Source organism: Lupinus angustifolius, chromosome LG05 (genome assembly GCF_001865875.1).
Source record: "Lupinus angustifolius cultivar Tanjil chromosome LG05, LupAngTanjil_v1.0, whole genome shotgun sequence".
Taxonomy (NCBI): domain Eukaryota; kingdom Viridiplantae; phylum Streptophyta; class Magnoliopsida; order Fabales; family Fabaceae; genus Lupinus; species Lupinus angustifolius.
In genome coordinates, this window is record NC_032013.1 from 22,317,389 (window position 1) to 22,337,764 (window position 20,376).

The 20,376-nt window shown below is 29.0% G+C and overlaps 1 protein-coding gene and 1 long non-coding RNA gene across 2 annotated transcripts; both read left to right on the forward strand.

The window, feature by feature from the left end:
* Nucleotides 708-6,582, forward strand: LOC109348148. The gene is made up of 9 exons (XM_019588407.1): nucleotides 708-969; nucleotides 2,081-2,368; nucleotides 2,541-2,754; nucleotides 2,898-3,007; nucleotides 3,093-3,292; nucleotides 4,434-4,537; nucleotides 5,497-5,687; nucleotides 5,799-5,998; nucleotides 6,206-6,582. Exons 1-9 carry the CDS (start codon nucleotides 708-710, stop codon nucleotides 6,395-6,397), a joined length of 1,761 nt encoding a protein of 586 aa, XP_019443952.1. The 3' UTR covers nucleotides 6,398-6,582.
* Nucleotides 15,554-16,858, forward strand: LOC109348149. The gene is made up of 2 exons (XR_002107702.1): nucleotides 15,554-15,707; nucleotides 16,327-16,858. It is a non-coding gene; the product is annotated as an uncharacterized LOC109348149 (long non-coding RNA).

Consider the following 20,376-nt stretch of genomic DNA (forward strand, 5'->3'; position numbering starts at 1 on the left):
ATACGAATCAATTTTTATAACACTTAAACATAAACCATAATTATACAACGATAATATATAGAACTTAGGCACTGCTTACAATTTTCTATATTAAAATTAATATTCTAATAGATGATGAAGGGTAAACAAAAGAGTGCTAATACGTAATAACCCATACCTTGGATTAAAGTCATTCAACATTTCAACCAATAGAATAAAATTAAAAGTTAAAAGTTAAAAAATAAAGAAATTATAGCTTATTGTCTCTTCCCTCCATCCACGGCACGCCTCAATCTGCTTCTTCTAAATCCACTTCCAACCCAATCTCCGATTTCAAACCCAACCGTGACAACATCTTACACCAACGTTGTTGTTCAAGAACCTCGCATCGTGTCCCTAAATTTCACTTGGACCCACCCCACATTCTCTTTTCCGATCAAGGTTCAATTTTGATGCATCCTTTGCCTTCAGCAACGCAAATGAATCGTGGGTTTCAGTTTACAAAGCCTAATATCGAATGCAACCACTGAAATGAATCTTTGGTATTTAAATGGTTCTAAAATGTGAATTTGGAATTTTTGGTTGGATTTGAAGATATTAACGTTTGGGGGCAGTGTTTATTTGTGTTAATTAAACAAATTATTAGTCAAAGTTTCGATTTTGTGATAATTGGATTTAGAATTAAGGGTGGTGATGAGAGGTGAAATCAAGGTTTTGAAGGTGCAACAATGACGGGAGTGTCATTGGGTCTACGAACAGGGAGCAATGGGTCACTGCAGCAATTGCAAAACGGCAACGTTTTGAAGCTGCCGACTTTGTCGCCGAGGCTGGTGCGTAGACCTTCAAAGGGGTCACATTATAATCCAAGAGAGAAAGAGAGGGTCTGTCCTTTTATTTGCAGGCACCTTGGAAGAGGGAGGGTTGCAATGTTGCTTATGATTGCCCTTGGCATTTCTGTTTTTGTGTTCGGTTGCTTTACGCTTTACAAAGGTTAGGCTTTTACCTCCTTTTTCTCTTTTTTGTTCATGAAAGATGGTAGCTTTTTGTTGATTCAAGTAAATTAGCAACTTAGTCCTTGGAATTATTGTTTACTTGTACATTAGTCCCTGAATTTAATTATGTTAATGAGTTAATCTATAAATTTTTAAATCTATCAACTTAGGAGAGTAGATTAGTTGGAGGGTACGTAATTCATAGTAGTTGAGAGAGACCTAGAAAAGTTATAGCCGGAACCATTTAGAAGGACTTAGATTTAATCATTTCAATGGTTTGTTTATAGACATAATTTACGATACGACATTATGGCGCCATGCCTCCGTCTAGTCCTTCTTGAAACATTGACTCATTGGACAAGGGAAGGTGGCATTGCTGCTTTTGATTGGCCTTGGCCTCTCATATTTGGCTGCTTTACACTTCGCAAAGGCCTTGTCATTTTTCTTGATTAATGGAAGTTGATTTGTTCAGAATTGGAAGTGTTAGTGAGGAATGTGCTTCAGCATGCATCACATATTTCTTGATTTATGAGTTTATTTGAGTGTAGTATTAGTAGATAGTTATCCTTGTCGAATTAAGGAAACTGTAAGTACAGGATGTGTTTTATTTTGTTTCAGTCTCTCTCTTATGGTATAACATATTATGCAGTCTCATTTCAATGATCTCATGCATCTTAGGGTATGATTGAATGAAGGGATTTGGAGGGGAAAATAGGGGACAGTTAATTTTTTATTTTTAAGTTTAGTGAATTATACAATGCTTAAAAAGGAATAAAGGATGATTGGTAAGTTGCACGATATTTCATATTTTTTTTTTAAAAATTGTCAGATAAAAGATTTGCTTAAAATGAACCCCCCTGAAAAATATCCGTTCAAACTTCTCCATTGAAATGTGTTGTTTTCGAAAGTTGAAGTTATGTCGGTTGAGACATGCTTTGAAATGTGTTTTCTAAATGCTGAAGTCAGATTGGTTGAGATACACTTTGAAATATCTTGTTTTCGTGTAGGACTTTCACTTATACTTGTGCATGTATTTAGCTTTGTATGCTTGAGTATCTGCAACTTCAAATATGTGTATATGGTGTGATTTTGGTATTGTGATGAACTAGGTGCCAACATCCCCAATGAAATTGAAGATTCACGATCTTACGCCATTACTAGGTATGAAATTTTAAAACCTGAAGGAGTAGAAGATAAGTCAAAGGATATTAGTTATGCTAGCAGGATCTCATCTACAAGTAGTAAATGGACGGCGCGGCCTCCTCCTCCTCCTCATCCCCCAGCTTCATCTAAGTCTAAAGGTAGAAAAAAACATTTTCCAACTTTGAGCCATCAATGCGACCATTTTGCATTTCCTCCTCCACCACCAGCTGGTAGAAGACGACTTGGACCTCGCCGTAAGTTTTGTTTTTTCATTTGGGCTGTGTTTTCCATTCTTACTTACGAAAATCATGCCTATGATCTATCGTTGGTTCTGCAATATCATTTGATATAAATGTACCAACAGTTCCTATTTAGTGATTGTCATTTCAGAGTTGTTGATCAAGTTTGTACTCACTTCTCTTTCAGCATGTCCTGTGTGTTATATTCCCGTGGATCAAGCTATTGCTAGTATGCCAAGCTCCCCATCAGAGTCTCCTTTGCTTCATACTTTGACATATGTGCATGATGAAACTCCAACTAAAAGTGAACCACATGGTGGCTCTGATTTTGGTGGTTACCCTTCTCTAGAAGAAAGGGATGCTGCTTTTGATATAAAAGAAAGCATGACACTCCATTGTGGGTTAGTTCGTTTTTATTATTTATTAAAAGTTTTTAACTTTCACACAACTTGAAGTTTAGTTTTCCTGGGAGAATTCAAAAAGTTTAAATGTCCGACATTAGTATTCCGCAAGTTTAAATATGGCTGGCATAAATCCTTATCAGATTTGTCAAGGGAAGCAGACCTGGTCGCCAGACAGGGTTTGATTTTGATGAGGAAGATCTCTTAGAGTTGGACCAGTACCATGATGTCATTGTTGCATCTGCCATATTTGGTACGACTGATGGATGTTTTATTCAATATATGCTATTTTTTTTTTTCGTTTCCCGTTTCACATAGTTTCATTCCATTTATGCTAGGAAACTATGATGTTATACAGCAGCCCAGGAACATCAGTTCAGAAGCAAAGAAAAATATTCCTTTTTACATGTTCATTGATCAAGAAACAGAAACGTATATGAAAAATGTGAGTATTTTGGGTAGCAGCAGGAGAGTTGGATTGTGGAGAATATTTGTCGTTCGTAACCCTCCTTATGCTGATTCTCGGCGTAATGGAAAGGTTGGTGGCTTACTTTTTGCTTCTTACTTATTATTATTGTACAACCTCTCATTCACATTTCTGATTTTATTTAACTATTGTATATAACAAAATTTATGGTCACCGTCCTCTTTTTTATTTTTTAAATTGAAGATTCTAATTTCTTGACCTAACCTCAACTTCTTTGTTGCTAAGTTTTAAAGTCTCAAATTGGTTGAGTATATGAATAATGAAAGATTTATGATGACTTGGACAATCCTCCCCTCATGAACTTTTAAGGTGGAATCAGATCCAATTATTCTAATATGAGAGTGTATCCCAATATTGGGCCACCCATAAATGTCCAGTGCTGCAAACTTCATGCTCCACATGTCGAATTCTAGGTGTGGGATGTGTGTCAAATGAGTATATGAGTTAAAAAAAACGTCTATAGACAATCCTACCCTCACGAGCTAGCTTTTGGTATGTTTTGGCAATATTTTACTTGTCGATGTAGTCTAAATGATACATTTATAACCGGAGCGTATAAACTTGTAGTTGTGCAATTGAGCTTGTGACGGCCCTTCTCCAAAGTCTAAAACTCTTTGCTGAATTTGATTTTCTTTCCTATGGGCTACCTACCTTGGTAGTATGTGTCGTATCCGAAGAAGGGCAATTGTTCAAGGGAGACTTGCCTTTTTGAATTGATCAGTGTTGGATTATACAGTTCTTTGTTAAACCGTGCATGAACTGAGGTTCCCATGCCCAAAGCTTAAGAAAATTGATTATCAAGGAGCTGGCGGTGTCTGAATTATGTAGTTCTTTGTTAAACCAGAACCATCTGAATATCATTTGGTTACTTTATTATTTGATTATAAAGGTAACTTTTTTTGTACTGAAGCAGATTGTGTGATGAAAACTTAAAATCTGATAGATACTTATCGGGGAAGCTTAAAAGGAAAGAGGTTCATTTAGAAAGTACTATTAAAGAATGAATGAATAATGGGTCTGTATGAAGTGTGGACACTTTGCATTTTAGATACATGGATAAAATATGATTTGTATTCTGTTGAAGTTGAATTATGATTTTTGGATACTCAATTTCTGATATCATTCCACCTACATTTAGTGAGTGTGGAACTTACTATGTATGGTTTCGAATGATGCTTCTAACTTATTGCAGATTCCAAAGCTTCTTTTGCACCGGATCTTCCCCAATGTCAGATATTCAATATGGATTGATGGGAAACTTGGGCTTGTTGTGGATCCATATCAAGTTCTTGAAAGGTAAATGTCATGTCTTTTTTTTTTATATTAAAATTTATTCATATTTTTACGCTTTTTGTCCTTGGAGTTTGATAGCTTTCTATTTACTGCCATTTAGACTAGATAATCCAAATTCAAGAATGATATTGTTTGGTTGCAAGTTCTTTTGTTAAATTGTATGATTTCCTGACGGGTTTTAGATATTTCAATATCATTCATATCATCAAGAGGATTTATTCGTCATGGAATGATTTTCTGCATAAATTCACATGATTGTTAATTTTATCCCATTTTGTTTTTTCTCTCTGCTATTTTCAACTTTGATGGAACTTATGCATACTGCATATGCCTCAAAATTCGACGTACTGCATAAGTTGTCAAGCCATAGATATCATCTATGATATGGTAAAGCGAAATTTTAAGTTGCTCTTCTCCTTGAGAATCCATAAGGCATTTTTTGCTTTTTTTAGTAATTAGAAGGATTTATTCATCAAATAGTACTCTTAATGGAGAGTATTGAATACTTCTTAACAAGTGCTCTCAAAGTACTAATCAATTAATGCGAAACGCATAGTAATTTATATCTCTAAACAGTTTATATTATTTACTGAAATTGAGTAGCTTGTGGAGTTGTGAACTTGTGGTTGATAATAAACCTTTGTTTAGTTTTGTCCTTGCAACACATCTTTAGTATTGTGATAATTTTTCTTACTTTCACATATTTCACTCTTCTTATTGCTGTTTGCATTAAGATTATGTGATCATGTGTGCCGCTTGTTTGACAAATTTGAATATATTTTTGAATTTTTATTTCTTGAGCATGGGTTTTTCCATTGTTTTAAACAATGTCTGTATGTGTATGGCATTTAAACCATTTGGCTTTGTTTTACAATGAAATGCATGAAGAAGACATCTCAACAATATTTGTGATTGTATATCTGCAATATCTTTATCATCACTTCCTTTTATATCTCGTCCAGGTTTTTATGGCGCACAAATGCTACTTTTGCAATTTCAAGACACTACAGACGCTTTGATGTCTTTGTTGAGGCTGAAGCTAACAAAGTGGCTGGGAAATATGAAAACGCTTCCATCGATCACCAAATTCAATTTTATCAGCACCATGATGGTTTAACTCATTATTCCAAGGCTAAGCTTCCTATAACTAGTGGTAGGAAAAAAATTCATATATATGCGATGTGTAAATTGCATTATGTGCTTGTGTATGATTGCTGTGTCGATCTTAAAATCTGAAGTATTTCTTATGATCGAGTTTCTGCAGATGTTCCTGAAGGTTGTGTTATCATAAGAGAGCACATTCCAATCACGAATCTGTTCACCTGCTTATGGTTCAATGAAGTTGATCGGTTTACGTCTAGGGACCAGTTAAGCTTTTCCACAGCAAGAGACAAAATAATGGCTAAAGTTGATTGGAGTATTAATATGTTTATGGATTGTGAAAGGCGTAACTTTGTGATACAGGTCAGTATTTGCACCTTGCATTATTTCGACTTTGATTTTCGAAAAGGTCAAGGTTTGCTTCTGCGTGTTCGTAGTTTAAATGATGGAAATCATCTTTCCTTGTGCGACTTGTTAATGCATCAAATTTACTCTAACCTTTTGAAAGTTCTTTGTGCATTTATTTTCTTAAATTAAGGATTCTTTTGTTGGTGTGATAAATAATATTAGGCTTACCATAGAGACATATTGGAGCACATGCCGCCTCCTTCGCCTCCGGCTGTTGTAGTTCGTCATCCCAGGCTGCCTGTTCTTCCTCTTACCAATAGACCTCAGTTGAAGAAGAATCTAAGGCGCGGGAAAGGAGATAGGAGATCAAGTTCGAAGCGTCGTCGTAAAGTAGCCATAAAGTTGGAAGCATAGCCATAAAGTTGGAAGCGTAGTCATAAAGTAGCTTCAATTAATTTTAATTTTAGTGATATCTTCTTCCTTGATATTTTGGTTTCTTTTCAACCAATTTTATAAACTGTAAATGTATTCTTTGTTACAAATTATACATAAAGAGATATGAGGAACTGATACTATTTTGAAACTATTGTTTTTCCTTATGTTTTTGTTACAAATTTTTTTGTCTTTGATAAGTTCCTTGTCACCTTTTCCAAAAGTGGAGGGAAAAGGAGAAAGACATGGGTTTTATATACTCAATCGTTTTTGTAAATTGAAAATAAATATATTTGGTGTTGTCTAAAAATATGTCGACCGACCTAACGAGATAAAGATTTTGTTGTTGTTGTTGGAAAACATAAGAACATGTTAAGTCGTTAATCGAATATATTTTACATGAGTCAAAACTCTTACCTACCGAAAGTGAATATATAATTTTATGAGAATAAAATATCTCTTTATATTATGTGATAATTTATCTTCTTAAGTACATTCATTGTTTGACATATGTATTATTATTTTTTATAATATATTTTAAATGAAAACTTCTAGAGCGAAAAGAAAGAAGACACGTGTTAAATAATAAGTGGATTTAAGAAGATAAGTTATCTTATGGTGTTAGGTGATAGTTTCCTCTCTAATTTTATATGAAAAATATATACAAGTAATGTTTTGTAACCAAATTTGATGTATTTTATCTTAAGAATGATTCTTCTCAAAATCAAAATATGTAATCCAATATAAAGATAATATTTCTTGTATGATAATCTCCTTTATTTATAACGCTTACAATGAGTTTACAAAAAAGATCTAAAGGTTAAAGAATATATTTTTTGATATAGCATTGAATTGGATCTATTCATTCAGTTTTTCTTTTTATTTAACTATTTTAATACAAACAAATTGCTTTAATATCGTGCTTTGTGCTATTCCAAAATGATATAAAAATGCTTTTGATTGTGCTTTTTCTTTATGTTGGTTTGGATGTGAAACCCCTATACAATACTACATCACTTATATAGAGTGATTCATATTTGGGCATGTTTTTATTATTCATGATGAATCAAAATTGTAAGATAACTTAAGAATCACATTAAGTTCTATGTCCTAGTGTTGTTTTGAGTAAGGTTTATGTATGATTTTTTAATAGTTGGGATCCTCCCAATTTTAAAACTTTTGGTAGAAGCTACCTCTCTAGATATATTATTTATTTGTTGACATGATTAACAAAAGTTCATGTGATAATATTACCTACATAAACCTTTGCATGCGATGCCATTTGAATATTTTTTAAGAATTACTTTAATGATATATAATTATATATAATCATTAAACAACTTCTAAATAATATATTTATATAATATAAATATTTTAATATGACCGAACAATTACTATTTAGAAGGATGTAGAATTTAATTAAACCTAATTATTTTAGAGCTTAGTATCAATGCATTATTAGTGTACAGTTTTTTACTGATCAATATATAATTTATTTGTTCATTTATGTTAGTTTTGTTTAAAGGGTCGATAATGATTAATATATGAATATGAATGATATATATTGATAGAGTAAAAAGTTCTCAAAATAGATAAATATTAAATACAATGTTTTAATGAATAATAATGGTGTGAAAAGTTATGTCTCACATGTTTTGGACCCACAAAGATTTGTTCACAATTATATTACTAGGTAATGTTTAAGATTATTGTAAAACTTATAGAACTAAACAATTCATTTAATACTTGTCTTAATCATTTAAATGTATGTGAAAAGTTTATAAAAACATCATGAATTTTATGTCTTTATTTACTATAAACTATTTTTTTCTTTATAATTATTATCCTTTAAACCTTAACTATTAGTGAAATTAATTAATTCATAATGATAATAATAAACTAACAGTAATGACAAATTCTAAGTCACACATTATATTTTAACATTGACTGTATTAATTAATTTTATTTTTTATATATATACTAAATTTATTGTATTAACAATGATGGCTAACTTGCATTGTCACATTCCTGTTGTGAGTTTGATTATTTTGATTTCCTTATTGAATTATTAGTAATTTAAAGAGACTTATTTCATCAACCTATAAAATTAAAAGAATAATTAGAAATGAAAAATAGTTGAGCTTAAGCCAATGTCATATTGCTAAAAGCATGAAGTTTTGGATACACTTTTCCTAAAATGTTTACTCTAAACTGTTGAATTCTGTAATGCTACTTAACTGAAGAGCCACCTGTCCTTTTTAATTATTAAATATTTTTTTAACCAATAATAAGCCCATGCTATATGGAGTGACATAAAGTGTGGGACAGCAGATGTGCTCCTTCTAATTGGGAGTACATATGTTGTCCCAAACTTTGTGTCACTCCATGTCCCATGAACATGTGATTGGTCAGAAAAATATATTTAAGTTAAAATTTAATTATTAAATATTTTTCTAACCAATCATAAGTTCATGATATATGGACACAAAGTGTGGAACAGCAGATGTGCTCCATTTCTAATTAGACCTCTTACATGTCCCGTAATTTCCAATTATTTTGAAAAACCAAATAATTATTGTGACGTTTCAATTGTAATTAAAGTTACTATGATTTTTCTCTCTTCTCTACCATGGATTCACAACCCGATTGATTTATTTAGAGATTGTAATTAAACTCATATAGTAATGATGAGCTTGTAGCTATTAAAGTAATTGAAAACTTTTAGTTGTTTGGATAAAATATTAAACTAGAGTTATTCCGATAAAATTATATTTTTAACTAGGTGCAAAAATATAAATTGACAAAAAAATAGATTCTATATTAATTTATTACTTACTTAGTTTATTATTAATTAATAATTGAAGTAATTAAATAAGTACATACTATATTTATTTAGTTAATTATTGATTAAATAATATATTTATTTAGTTATTTAAATAATTTATAATTGAACATGAAATATTTTATTTATTTATTGTGATATTTTTCCATTTTTAATATTTTTTCTAAAAATATAATTAAGTTGCATAAATTTATAATATTTTTCTATGATTGATATATGCATCTTTAAAAGATATAATATGAAAATAATTTAAATGTTTATCTAACAATCAAATACAAGAATAATTTGTAATCACAAAAAATTCAATATGAAAATAACTTATACATCACTTAAATAATAGTATAGGTAACTAATATAATTTTTAAAAATTGGAAAGGTAAAATTTGTAATCGAATTATTGAAAGATATTTTTACTTTCTAAATGTTACTTCAAATAGTTTCCTAAAAAATAGTTTTTAAATACTATAAATTCATTTTTTAAAGGCTAAAAAACCCCTTCAATTTTTGTTTTACAAACTACTCGAATAACTTATTGACTAGTTAAAAAAAATTACAAGCGGCTTGAAAAGCCACATTTTAGCAAACAATACTTTACTCTCTTTTTCCTTCTTCAAATCATTTTGTCTCCCATAATTTTATTACATGAAAATACCATAATGTAGAAAACGTGTGACAACTCTTTTTAGTCCTTAATGACTTTCTTCACATTTAAATGAAACTTTTAAGAAGCTAAAATGTGGTTATGAAAAAAGCTAATATACAAGGATTGGCTAAAATACCACACACATATATATATATATATGTTATTATATTTTTCTAATGTGTATTTTAGAAAGTTAAGGAAATCATTAAAAAATGTACATTCGAGGGAAAGTTAAAAATCCTACTTTTTAAAATTGATAAATAATACATTATTTTTAATGAATTTTTGCTTTTAATTCCTTAATATGTGTCTAGAAAAACCAATAAACTTCTCATCACCCATGCCTCTATTCAAAACGAAAATAAATGAGAACGAGCACAAATCTGTAAACATTTTTGTATCTAAGGTTCTATTTTCAATGTATTTTTTTAATTATTCACCATCTTTAATTTGTTATTTCTAAGAAATATCTATTGAGTAATTAAAAATTTACTATTATTAAATTATTGTAATCATCTTTTTGAATTGATGCTGAATTCAGGTTCATGCAAAAAATAATTTGGTGGATTGATACATCCAACAAAAGAAAGCAAAAGCAATTCACTTATGTAATAGTTACACACCCCATTTGGTTAACTTTTATTTGTCCAATTGGGATAACATGATGCTTAAAAAGGAGGGTTGAATTTTCAAATTAATATTACATATAATGTATATTGATGGTAGAAAAAAATAAGAAGAGTGAAAAAATAAAATAAAACAAGGTGTGTGAATGCCAAATGGGAATAAATATTAGAAAAAAGAGAAAGATTGAAGGCAAAATTAATTACAACAGAAATATAATTTTAATTATTTGACTTTTCAAAACAATTGATTATTAAAAGAATCATTTGAGAGCTCTAATCCTATGCACATTGGTTAGACAACCTTTTTTTTAGTTTTGCTATTATTCATCTCCACAATTGATTTCCATTTGATACTTGTCTTCATCCCCATATCTCCATATCTGATATTTCATGAGTTGAAGAAATAAATTAATATTTAAAGTTATGTACATAGTTTAAGAAATTAATAAATGATATAAAAGTTAAATACAATTTGACTAAAATAATTTTATTTAATGCACATTAGAAACTAAATTAAAAGGAAATGAAGGAATATAAAGTAAAAAAAATAAGTAATAATTAAGGGTATAATTAAAAAGTAAAGTATAAATGTGTGCTTAAGTTTCTAAAACATCAAAAAAAAATTGTTATAACAATAAAGTTAAAACATCAATATATTTTGATCCATTATCTATTACCCATCATTTTATATCTTTTGATGTTTCAATTTTAAATGTTATTCCAAATATTTTGATATTCTAAAATCTCAATAAACATTTATACTTTATTTTCTAACTATACCCTAATTTATTTCTTATCTTTTTCACACTCTATCTCTCTAATTTCTTTTAATTAGTTTTCAACGTATATTAAATAATATTATTTTAATCAAATTGTACTAAAATTCTACACCATTAATAATTTCTTAAACTATATGCATAACCTTAATCTATTTTGAACCTTCTTTACATGTATTCCACTATGAGACATATCACTCCTTGTTATCATCCTACATAACCATCTAGTAGAGTATCTTTTGTAGTACAGTATTGAAGAGGCAAGTACTGCAAAAATACAAAAAATAATAATATGATTATATCTTTTTATATATAATCAAAAAACATGTTTGCCATTAAAAACAATAAGGAAAAAAAGAATTTATCGATCCAGTACCGGAAAGTATCCTGGTTATAATATTAGTACCACACCACTTTTTTTCCTCCAAGTTCACTTTTGTTACACTCCTTGAAGCTGGTCTAGCAAAATATCAAATCTTCTTTTTCATGGACACAATTTCAGGCTTTCATATATTCTGAATCAAGCTGAACAATTTGTCATATACAAAAGTTAAAAGTAAGGAGGATCTTCTTGACCATGTTTACATTGTCATTGTTCTTCTTTTTCTCTTCACTTTTGTGACATGATTTATATTGTAGATATTAGAGAACTATGTCAATGGATAAGTAAATAGCTAATACTGCAATTGTTTTATGACAAAAAGCAATAAAACACTTAAAATACTTTAATCTGCATAAATGAATTTTGTTTGTTATATAAATGATGTTATTTATAAAACAAACAACTTATTTATGCAAAGTTTACTAAGCACTTTTTTGTTTTTTCTCAACAAGTTGCTCAATTATATATTATTTGTCCTTGAATATAGTTCTTTCATTTATGTAATACAAGTCAGAGGAGAAAAGCATATAGGAAAAAACAATGATATTGTCAAATATGGTCAAACCCAAAAACCTTTGTGTCTTGACATTTCTTTCACTAATACCAAGAAACCAAAGGATCATAAATTTAATACAAACGAATAAAATATCTTATCAGATATAAGTTATATTATCTCACCACTAAAATCATGAAAAACTAAATAAAAAAAGATCATATTTGATGATTTTAGTGATTTTAATGGTTGGAGAAAATAATATATCAAAATGAGAATAATATTGTATTATCTATTTAATACAATTATATTAGTTATTTATTCAACAAATTATAAAAAATGATATAATTCTGACAATCAATCAAACTTCTAAAATTAATAACAAATATGGACTTAATTATTGAATAACAATCGGTTAGACTACAGGAGATAATAAAAACCCTATATATTAATGCATCAGAAACAATTATGGTCTATGAATACATCAAATTACAATTAGTTTTTTCTTCTCTATATTAGAGAGAAAACAAAGGGATAATTCTTTAACCTTAAAATCATCAAAGATCCTTTTCTATAGAAGAGAAATAATAATTCTATAACCTTAAAATCATCAGAAATTCTTTTCTGTATCCCATGATAATTAGTGATAGATCTTGGATTCTAGAACAAGAGAAACAATTTACACTAAGTGAATTAAAATATACGAAATTATGAGAAATGGATATACTTGAAAACAAAATTTCAGGAAAAGTAGTCTATGGGATTAATATGACATACCTCTACATTGGGTTATTTTGGATGAACGCATTGAGTATGTGTAACTCATATAATGGGTCCTAAGGCATAATCCTAGATTTAATCACTAGTTATACCTCAATGATCTATACTTAGATTCACGATAAATCAAGAAATTATTACATAGTCAAACCAATAATAAATATTTGGTTGAAACTATATAATAATTTCGCTAGATTCAATGAAAGCAGAAACAAAAAGTGTCCATGAAGGTGGTTGAGATTTGAGAAGAGATAATGGAAGATATGGAAAAAATGTGGTGATTGAGAATTTAATCGTGATCAAATAAAGATGAGAACGAGGGAGAGAAAGAATCCTAATTAAAGTATGAATATTGAATTAAGACAAATATGAAAAAATAATATCAAGTGGCAACAATTTATAGAGTAGAGATCTTCTATAGTATGAGAATTCAATAATCTAGATACTTACACGTGACACAAATATTATGTAAAATAAAAATTAATATTTTGAATAAAATAATATTAAAAATAATAAAATAAAGGACAAACACAAAATGGGAAAAAATGCAAAGTGGCCCATCCTATAGTTTGTTGACAATTCAGCCAGAAATCGTTCAATATAAAATGTAGTAACGTGTGTCATCCTCTAGTTTGAAGACACTTCAGCAAGCAAGAAACCATGCAGATCAACCATATCTAAAGACAAATACATATTTTTTAAATATTTTTAGTATTAAATTTTAATAAGAAATAAAATTTCAATATTTTTCAAGATTTTATTAACTATTATATTTCCAAATACATGTTCAATAAAATATTTGTCACTAAATATTTTATCTCGAGAGAAATATTTATATGAAGACATATCTATATAAGATAATGTCACATTTTATGTTGAGAGAAAGACTTATATGATGATATATTTATATAGGGAAAATCAATAAAACTTGATAACACATTAAAATTTAGTTCTATGAAAATTTAATCCTAAATGATAACGTAAAAAAATATAAATATATTTGCTTAAATATGATGTGTTGAATACGTCATATTTAGATATTAAAAAGTCACTCAACATTTTAATATTAAAAAAGAGTGTAATATTTATATATTTTTAGTGTAAATATTTATATATAATCAATACATGATCTACCAATCTTATTCATGACAGTAAAATTTAATTCTAATTAAAATTTAATCTTAAACTATAGTATCATAAAACATAAATATATTTGTTTCTAAATATGACGGATTTGATACGTCATATTTAGATATTAAAAAACCATTTGACATTTTGATATTAAAAAAGAGTAATATTTCTATGTTTTTAGTATACTTATACATAATTAATATATGATCTACAATTTATTTATATTCCTTATACTTAAGAGTTAATAATAAAAAACACCATTCATAAACACATATATAGGTGCCTATGTAAATTCTTATTTCAAAAACATATAATATAAAATGTTAAAATACAGTATGGGGTGATTGTATTCTCTTTAGTGCCACTAGCTCACAAGTCCATTTTTTGAGTATGAATAAATTCCAAAATTTGATGTATTAATTGAATATAATAATTTTAATCATTTACTAAATTCATTTGATTAAATTGATTTATGTTGAATAAAATATATATTAGAGAATCCAACTCTATAGTTCTTTCAAGACTCAGATAATAGAACTATATGGCATTAAAATTATATAAGATTTCAATTTATAACCAAATATTCATTTTCTTTGGCTAAAATGTTTGTGTGTCCAATTGTAAATTCAAAGTTATTTCTCAAATATTTGAAGTTAAATTAATCTTATTTGATTAAATTGTTGTAAAATTTCTTCCCAACAATAATTAATTTAAAATCCAATACATCTCCAATTTAATGGGAACATCAAGTTTTTATTTTTTCAATGATGGATTTGGTACCAAAATCATCATAGATCAGATGGAATAAGATAATTTTCTAGTATTTTTATAAGTTCTGTTTGCATAGTTTTATATAGATTTTAAATTTAAAATATTATTTTCCAATAACCATATTTAAATTTAAACTCATTTTCTCAATGAAATTATTTAAAAATAATAATATTTTCATAACAAATTCATTTATTACCCGAACTACGGATAAACAATCATCAAGTAAGTCTTATCTCTTATCTGATAAAAAATATTAATTATCCTATTTTTTTGAACTTAAGCTTAAAGGTTATGTTAACCTTAAATATCAAGAAGAGTAACTTTTGAACATATACTATATTCTATACCCATTAAATGTAATGATTGTATATATATTTATATGCAAATGCTTTGTTAATTATTTACATACAAATATATACAACAAAAAAGATGAATAATATATAACATTAATAATGTGGCAATAAATCATTTGCATAAGACTATTTTAAAATTTTAAAATAATTGAAAAATATAATTAAAAATTACATAGATTATTGAAACAATATACCTGATCTAATTTGACCTAAATATACATGTTAAGTTGTTAACTCTATAAACAGTTAAATAAGCACATAATTTTTTTGACCAGAATACCAGTTAAGTGAAACCCTATCTAATTTTTAAATATGGACCGAACTAATTTTTGTATACATTTTTAATTGAGTAATTGAGTTTCTAGATTGTTCTAGAATCAGCGGCGATTGAAAGCGAAGAGCTTGTTCATCACGCAAATATCAAACCATCTTCATTTATACTTCTTTGCATCAATATCTAACGAAAAATATTTCAATCCCAGCTTTCTATTATCAAAGGTAATTATTCATTTACTTTTCAGTTTTCTGGGTTCATTCCGGTTTTTTATCTTCTTATCTCGAATAGTAGTAGATATTATATTTATTTATTTTTGTTTGCATTCTTAATCTCACTTATCATCTTATATATTTTAAAACTATTTGTTAAACAGTTGAGATTGATCTAATTTTATTGATATTAGTTTTTTTGGGAAATTAGAGTAAACCCTATACCTTCCTTGAGGTTTTGCAATGAAACTTTCTTGAGATTTATGTGATTTTCATATTTATATCTATTCGCTGTCTCGGCGTAACGTTAATGTTGTTGCTTGGTGACAAATAGTCTGTTTGCAAGTTGAATTTTAGAGGGGAAAGAAGAGAAAAAGAAGAGTTGAGAGTCATCGTATAAGTGTATTTCATGGCTTTCAAACCTTTTATTTCCTTTCCTCCTCTTCCGAAATCCAACTCACAAACAGATCGTAAGCGGTCTTATTCAAAATTTCAAATCCTTGAACAACTTCTCCACCTGTTCAAGGTCTTATAATTATACAATATTTTAAATTTAAAGTTGAGAGTTTTTCTTTTTGTTCCAGCCTATATGTAATTTGGACCACCTTTTCACTGTTTGTTTATTTTGCAGAAGATTTGAGTCAATGGGTGCCATGCAAAGTAGTCCTGCTTCTTCAGCTTTGACTTTGCAAGGCTATCAGGGAAACCATGGCTCAGTAACTGCTACAACTGGTGATGTGTCAAAGCCGAAGAAGAAAATTTGTTGTGCTTGCCCTGACACAAAGAGGCTGCGCGATGAATGCATTGTAGAGCATGGTGAAGCTGCTTGTACAAAATGGATCGAGGCACACCGTCTATGCCTCCGCGCAGAGGGATTCAATGTTTGAGATTGGTAATGAATATAAAAAAGGGCATTGGTGGGATACTTTAATTTATTTTATCATTAAGTTGATACTCGGTTTTTTTTATCAAATTTAAACATTTCTTATAGAATTACAGATATGATGGTATTTTAAGTTTTGAATTCAAATTGTAGAAACTGATTGCTAGCTAGGCATGCAAATTTTAATTTATTAACTCTGTAACGACCTGAAGGGGGCTTTATACTCTTAATCCTGCTGAGAATCAAACAGTTAAAGAGAAATAATTTGTTCTTGTTGTGGTTTACCTGTTTTCCTTATGGAACCTAAAACAATTGATAAGCAAATAATTTCTGTTAATCAATAAATCCCCATATCCCATTTTTCATGTTGTTGACTTGCTTAATTGAGGAGCATATTCTGGAATTTAAGGTGCTAAGGTTGTCAATGGTCTCTTCTCACTGTTTTATTGCTCTGCACTTGATACTTGTGTATTGATCTTATGTGTTGCACTGATTAAGGGTCAAGATTTAGACTACTTTGTTCTGAACCTTGAAATAGATCTTATACATGAACAATAGGGTAAGGCAAATCTTTTCGATCAAAGTGCATAGAGATCATCCTTTTAAATTTTCTGTTGGACCTTACATAAGTAATTATAAATTTGGAAGAATCAGTCAATTTTGGACTCCTATCTTCCTTTCATGTAGGTATAGCAGAAGAATAATTAAAAAAAATGGCTCCCACTTAGTGGGGTTTCAGAGAGTAGATATACATAACTTTACCTTGTAAGCGGAGAGGTTGTTTTCAGTATTTGAACCAATAATTTCATGGTAACAAAGCAACAACTTTATCGTTGCGCCAAGTTCACTCTCTAGATGAAGAATAATTTAATATAGCAAAAATCCCCCATATTTGGCCTGAGCCACACTCTATTTGAATAGACACCCCTGGAAGTCAATGATGCCATGTAGACTTAGACAGCTCTTTTTTAGAAGTTTGTTTGATAATAATAAGAAATATAGAATGTTCTGCAAGCTGAGTTCAGCAACTTGTGTTCCCTGGCCTTTCAAATGTGAATAAGTGTGCCTGAACTTTATTCTAATGACTTGTTACTTGATTTGATTGAATTCTGTTTATTTTGTACAAAGATTCAACACTTTTTTCCAAATGTTCCATGAAGTCATGCCCAAAAAATTAGTGCTGGCATGTTTAAATGAGGGCATCAGCATGTCTGTAAGCAATATAGGTTGAATGTTCTTAATTTTTAAGCCCTGTGTAAAAATCTTAAACTTCAGGGAGAAGTATGCTTAAACTTCTTTCTTATGACTTTTTACTTGCATTTGATTGACTTACATTTATTTAGTATAAAGATTCATAAAAGGTTTCTTAATTCATGCTGACATTTTCCAATAAGCTAGTGTGGTAGAGGTTGAGCCTAATGTTGCTCTACAAATGCAGATGGTAAACAAACACAATCTCATTATTTCTACTGCATTGATTATCTGCACAATCTCATTTATTTTCACTAGTTATTCACTCTGTGTTCAAATACATTCTGAATCCTGTGTGTGTGTGTGTGCTGGTGTAGATACCATTGTCTACAATAGCGCAATTTAATATGTAACTGGATAAAGTTTCTGTTTTCTTGGCCTGTATTCATGAAATAGGCACAAATATACCTAACTGTTTTGTGATATTTCAGAAGTATGATTGGGTTTGGCTATGGTTGAGTATGATATTTCATATGCATAGTGCAAAAAAAAAGATGATCAAATGGAATGAAAAAGCAGATGCATACTTAATTTATTTTGTTTACTTGGTTTTTTTTGTATAACCAAGAATATCCTCAAGTGTAAAGAATTAATCACTTTTGGAGTGTTTGACTATTATTTTCAACAAATATTGCTTACAAGAATTAAACAATTAACCTTTGGTCTAGTATGATGCTTGAGGATTCAGTTGTGTCTTATACTATTAGAGTAAATGTCTCGCTGATTTTCTATACTTATTTTTTACTCCATTTAAACTACAAAGAGCCCCATGCTGATAACATATGACCAATGTGATTTACCACTACCTCAATTATACAAATATGGAGTTCTTTGTAGTCTGATCTAAATTTTATAATCTCTAGATGCTTCACAAATAAACTCAAGCATGATCGTTGTCACCATGATAATTGTTAGAATGGTTCATATGATGGTGAAGATTGTCTAAAAATTTGGGGGCCTTCCATAAAAGCTGTGTTGGGATTAGTTTAATATATATTTTAATATTTATACGTTGTTAGAATATGACATTGCAAATAGTAAGTGGTTACTTATGTGATTGATCTACACATAATTTTGATGAAGATAGGGACTTAATGGATAGAAGTTTGAAGATATGGACATCATAGCAAACAACATACCAAAGATTCGTGGTCAACATTGTACACTTAAGATTATTTTTATATTCTAGAAAGTCCTAAGATGATTGTCTAATTTTAGTCTAGGTTAGGTAAATCTTAGGTGAAAGTCTCAGAATAGTATAAAATGAATCCATACAGAATGAACATATCATCCGAACATATATGATAAGTAGAATCATACATAAGCATTAGTATACGTGGTTTTTTGTATGCATAAAGTTATTATTCAAAATCATATATTGCATGTTCATACATCATATAGAAAGTTTACCATGTATTTATGAAATACATTATTTATATATATATATATATATATATATATATTAGTCGATTATCATGATTAATAATCGATTAAGGATTGGTGTAATCGATTAAAGGAGTTACAATGACTCTTAGGATTTCTGACTCGCAAATCAATTAAAGAGATTGATAATCGATTAAGTCATAACAGAAAAATAGTTTTGCATAACACGTTAATCGATTAAATTATTATTAGATGATCAGTTAATGACAAGTAAAAATAATTTCATATAAAAGTGTATTTTCAACCCATGTGCATAACATTCATTAGGAAAAAGAAAACTAAGATTCTAATTTCAGAAATTTTATATCATCTTGCTTGTTCTTAGAGTGAAAGAATTGTGTGAAATCTTGCATAGTTTTCTTGAGAGAAAAGAGAGGAAAACATTTTCAAAGAGTGCTTTAGTTTTGTTGAAAGTTAATTTTGAGGAAGGAAGGTTTAGGTTTTCCCTTTGTCATTTTAGTGTGTTTTCTTTTTATTTGATTAAGTAAGTGAATTCGGTTTTATTCTTTGTTTGTCATCTCGACTTTGTTGAAATAAATTTGAACGCTAGTATAATGGTTTCAAGAATATTTCAGTTACAACTTACTTCTAATAATCATGTAAATAAGTTATTCATACTTTGCCCCATCTCGGCTTTGTTAGAATAAATTCTGATGCCAGTATACTGGTATCGAATCAATCCCCTATTACATAATTATTAAGTACTTTTGAATACCATCTCGGTTTTGTGGAATAAATTCCAATACCGGTTTAATGGTATTCTAATGTACAAAAGTGGTGAATAGTTAGTTGTTAGAAACAAATAAATAAATAAAGAACAAAAGAATAATAAATTTAGGTGACATTACTACTTCAATATTAGAGTAGCCAAGATTAGGGTGTGACAACCTAATCTCTTTGTGGACGTAATATTGTTTAGTAATAAATATAAGTGATTATCATACTACCATTTTAGGACATACACTAAAAGGAGGATTTTAGAACTTGGTGTTTGGAGTTAATCAAAGTAAAACATAAGAACTTGTCTAAGTAGTTCAAACTCATAAGAAGTTGATAAATATTTTCTTTATTCAAAATGATATTGTCTCCTCAAGAATTTGTGAA

Coding starts and splice junctions, on each gene's coding strand:
- LOC109348148 (XM_019588407.1), top strand. CDS start 708: ATGACGGGAGTGTCATTGGGTCTACGAACAGGGAGCAATGGGTCACTG. Junction 2,369..2,540: donor AAGACGACTTGGACCTCGCC/GTAAGTTTTGTT, acceptor CTTCTCTTTCAG/CATGTCCTGTGTGTTATATT. Junction 5,688..5,798: donor TAAGCTTCCTATAACTAGTG/GTAGGAAAAAAA, acceptor GAGTTTCTGCAG/ATGTTCCTGAAGGTTGTGTT.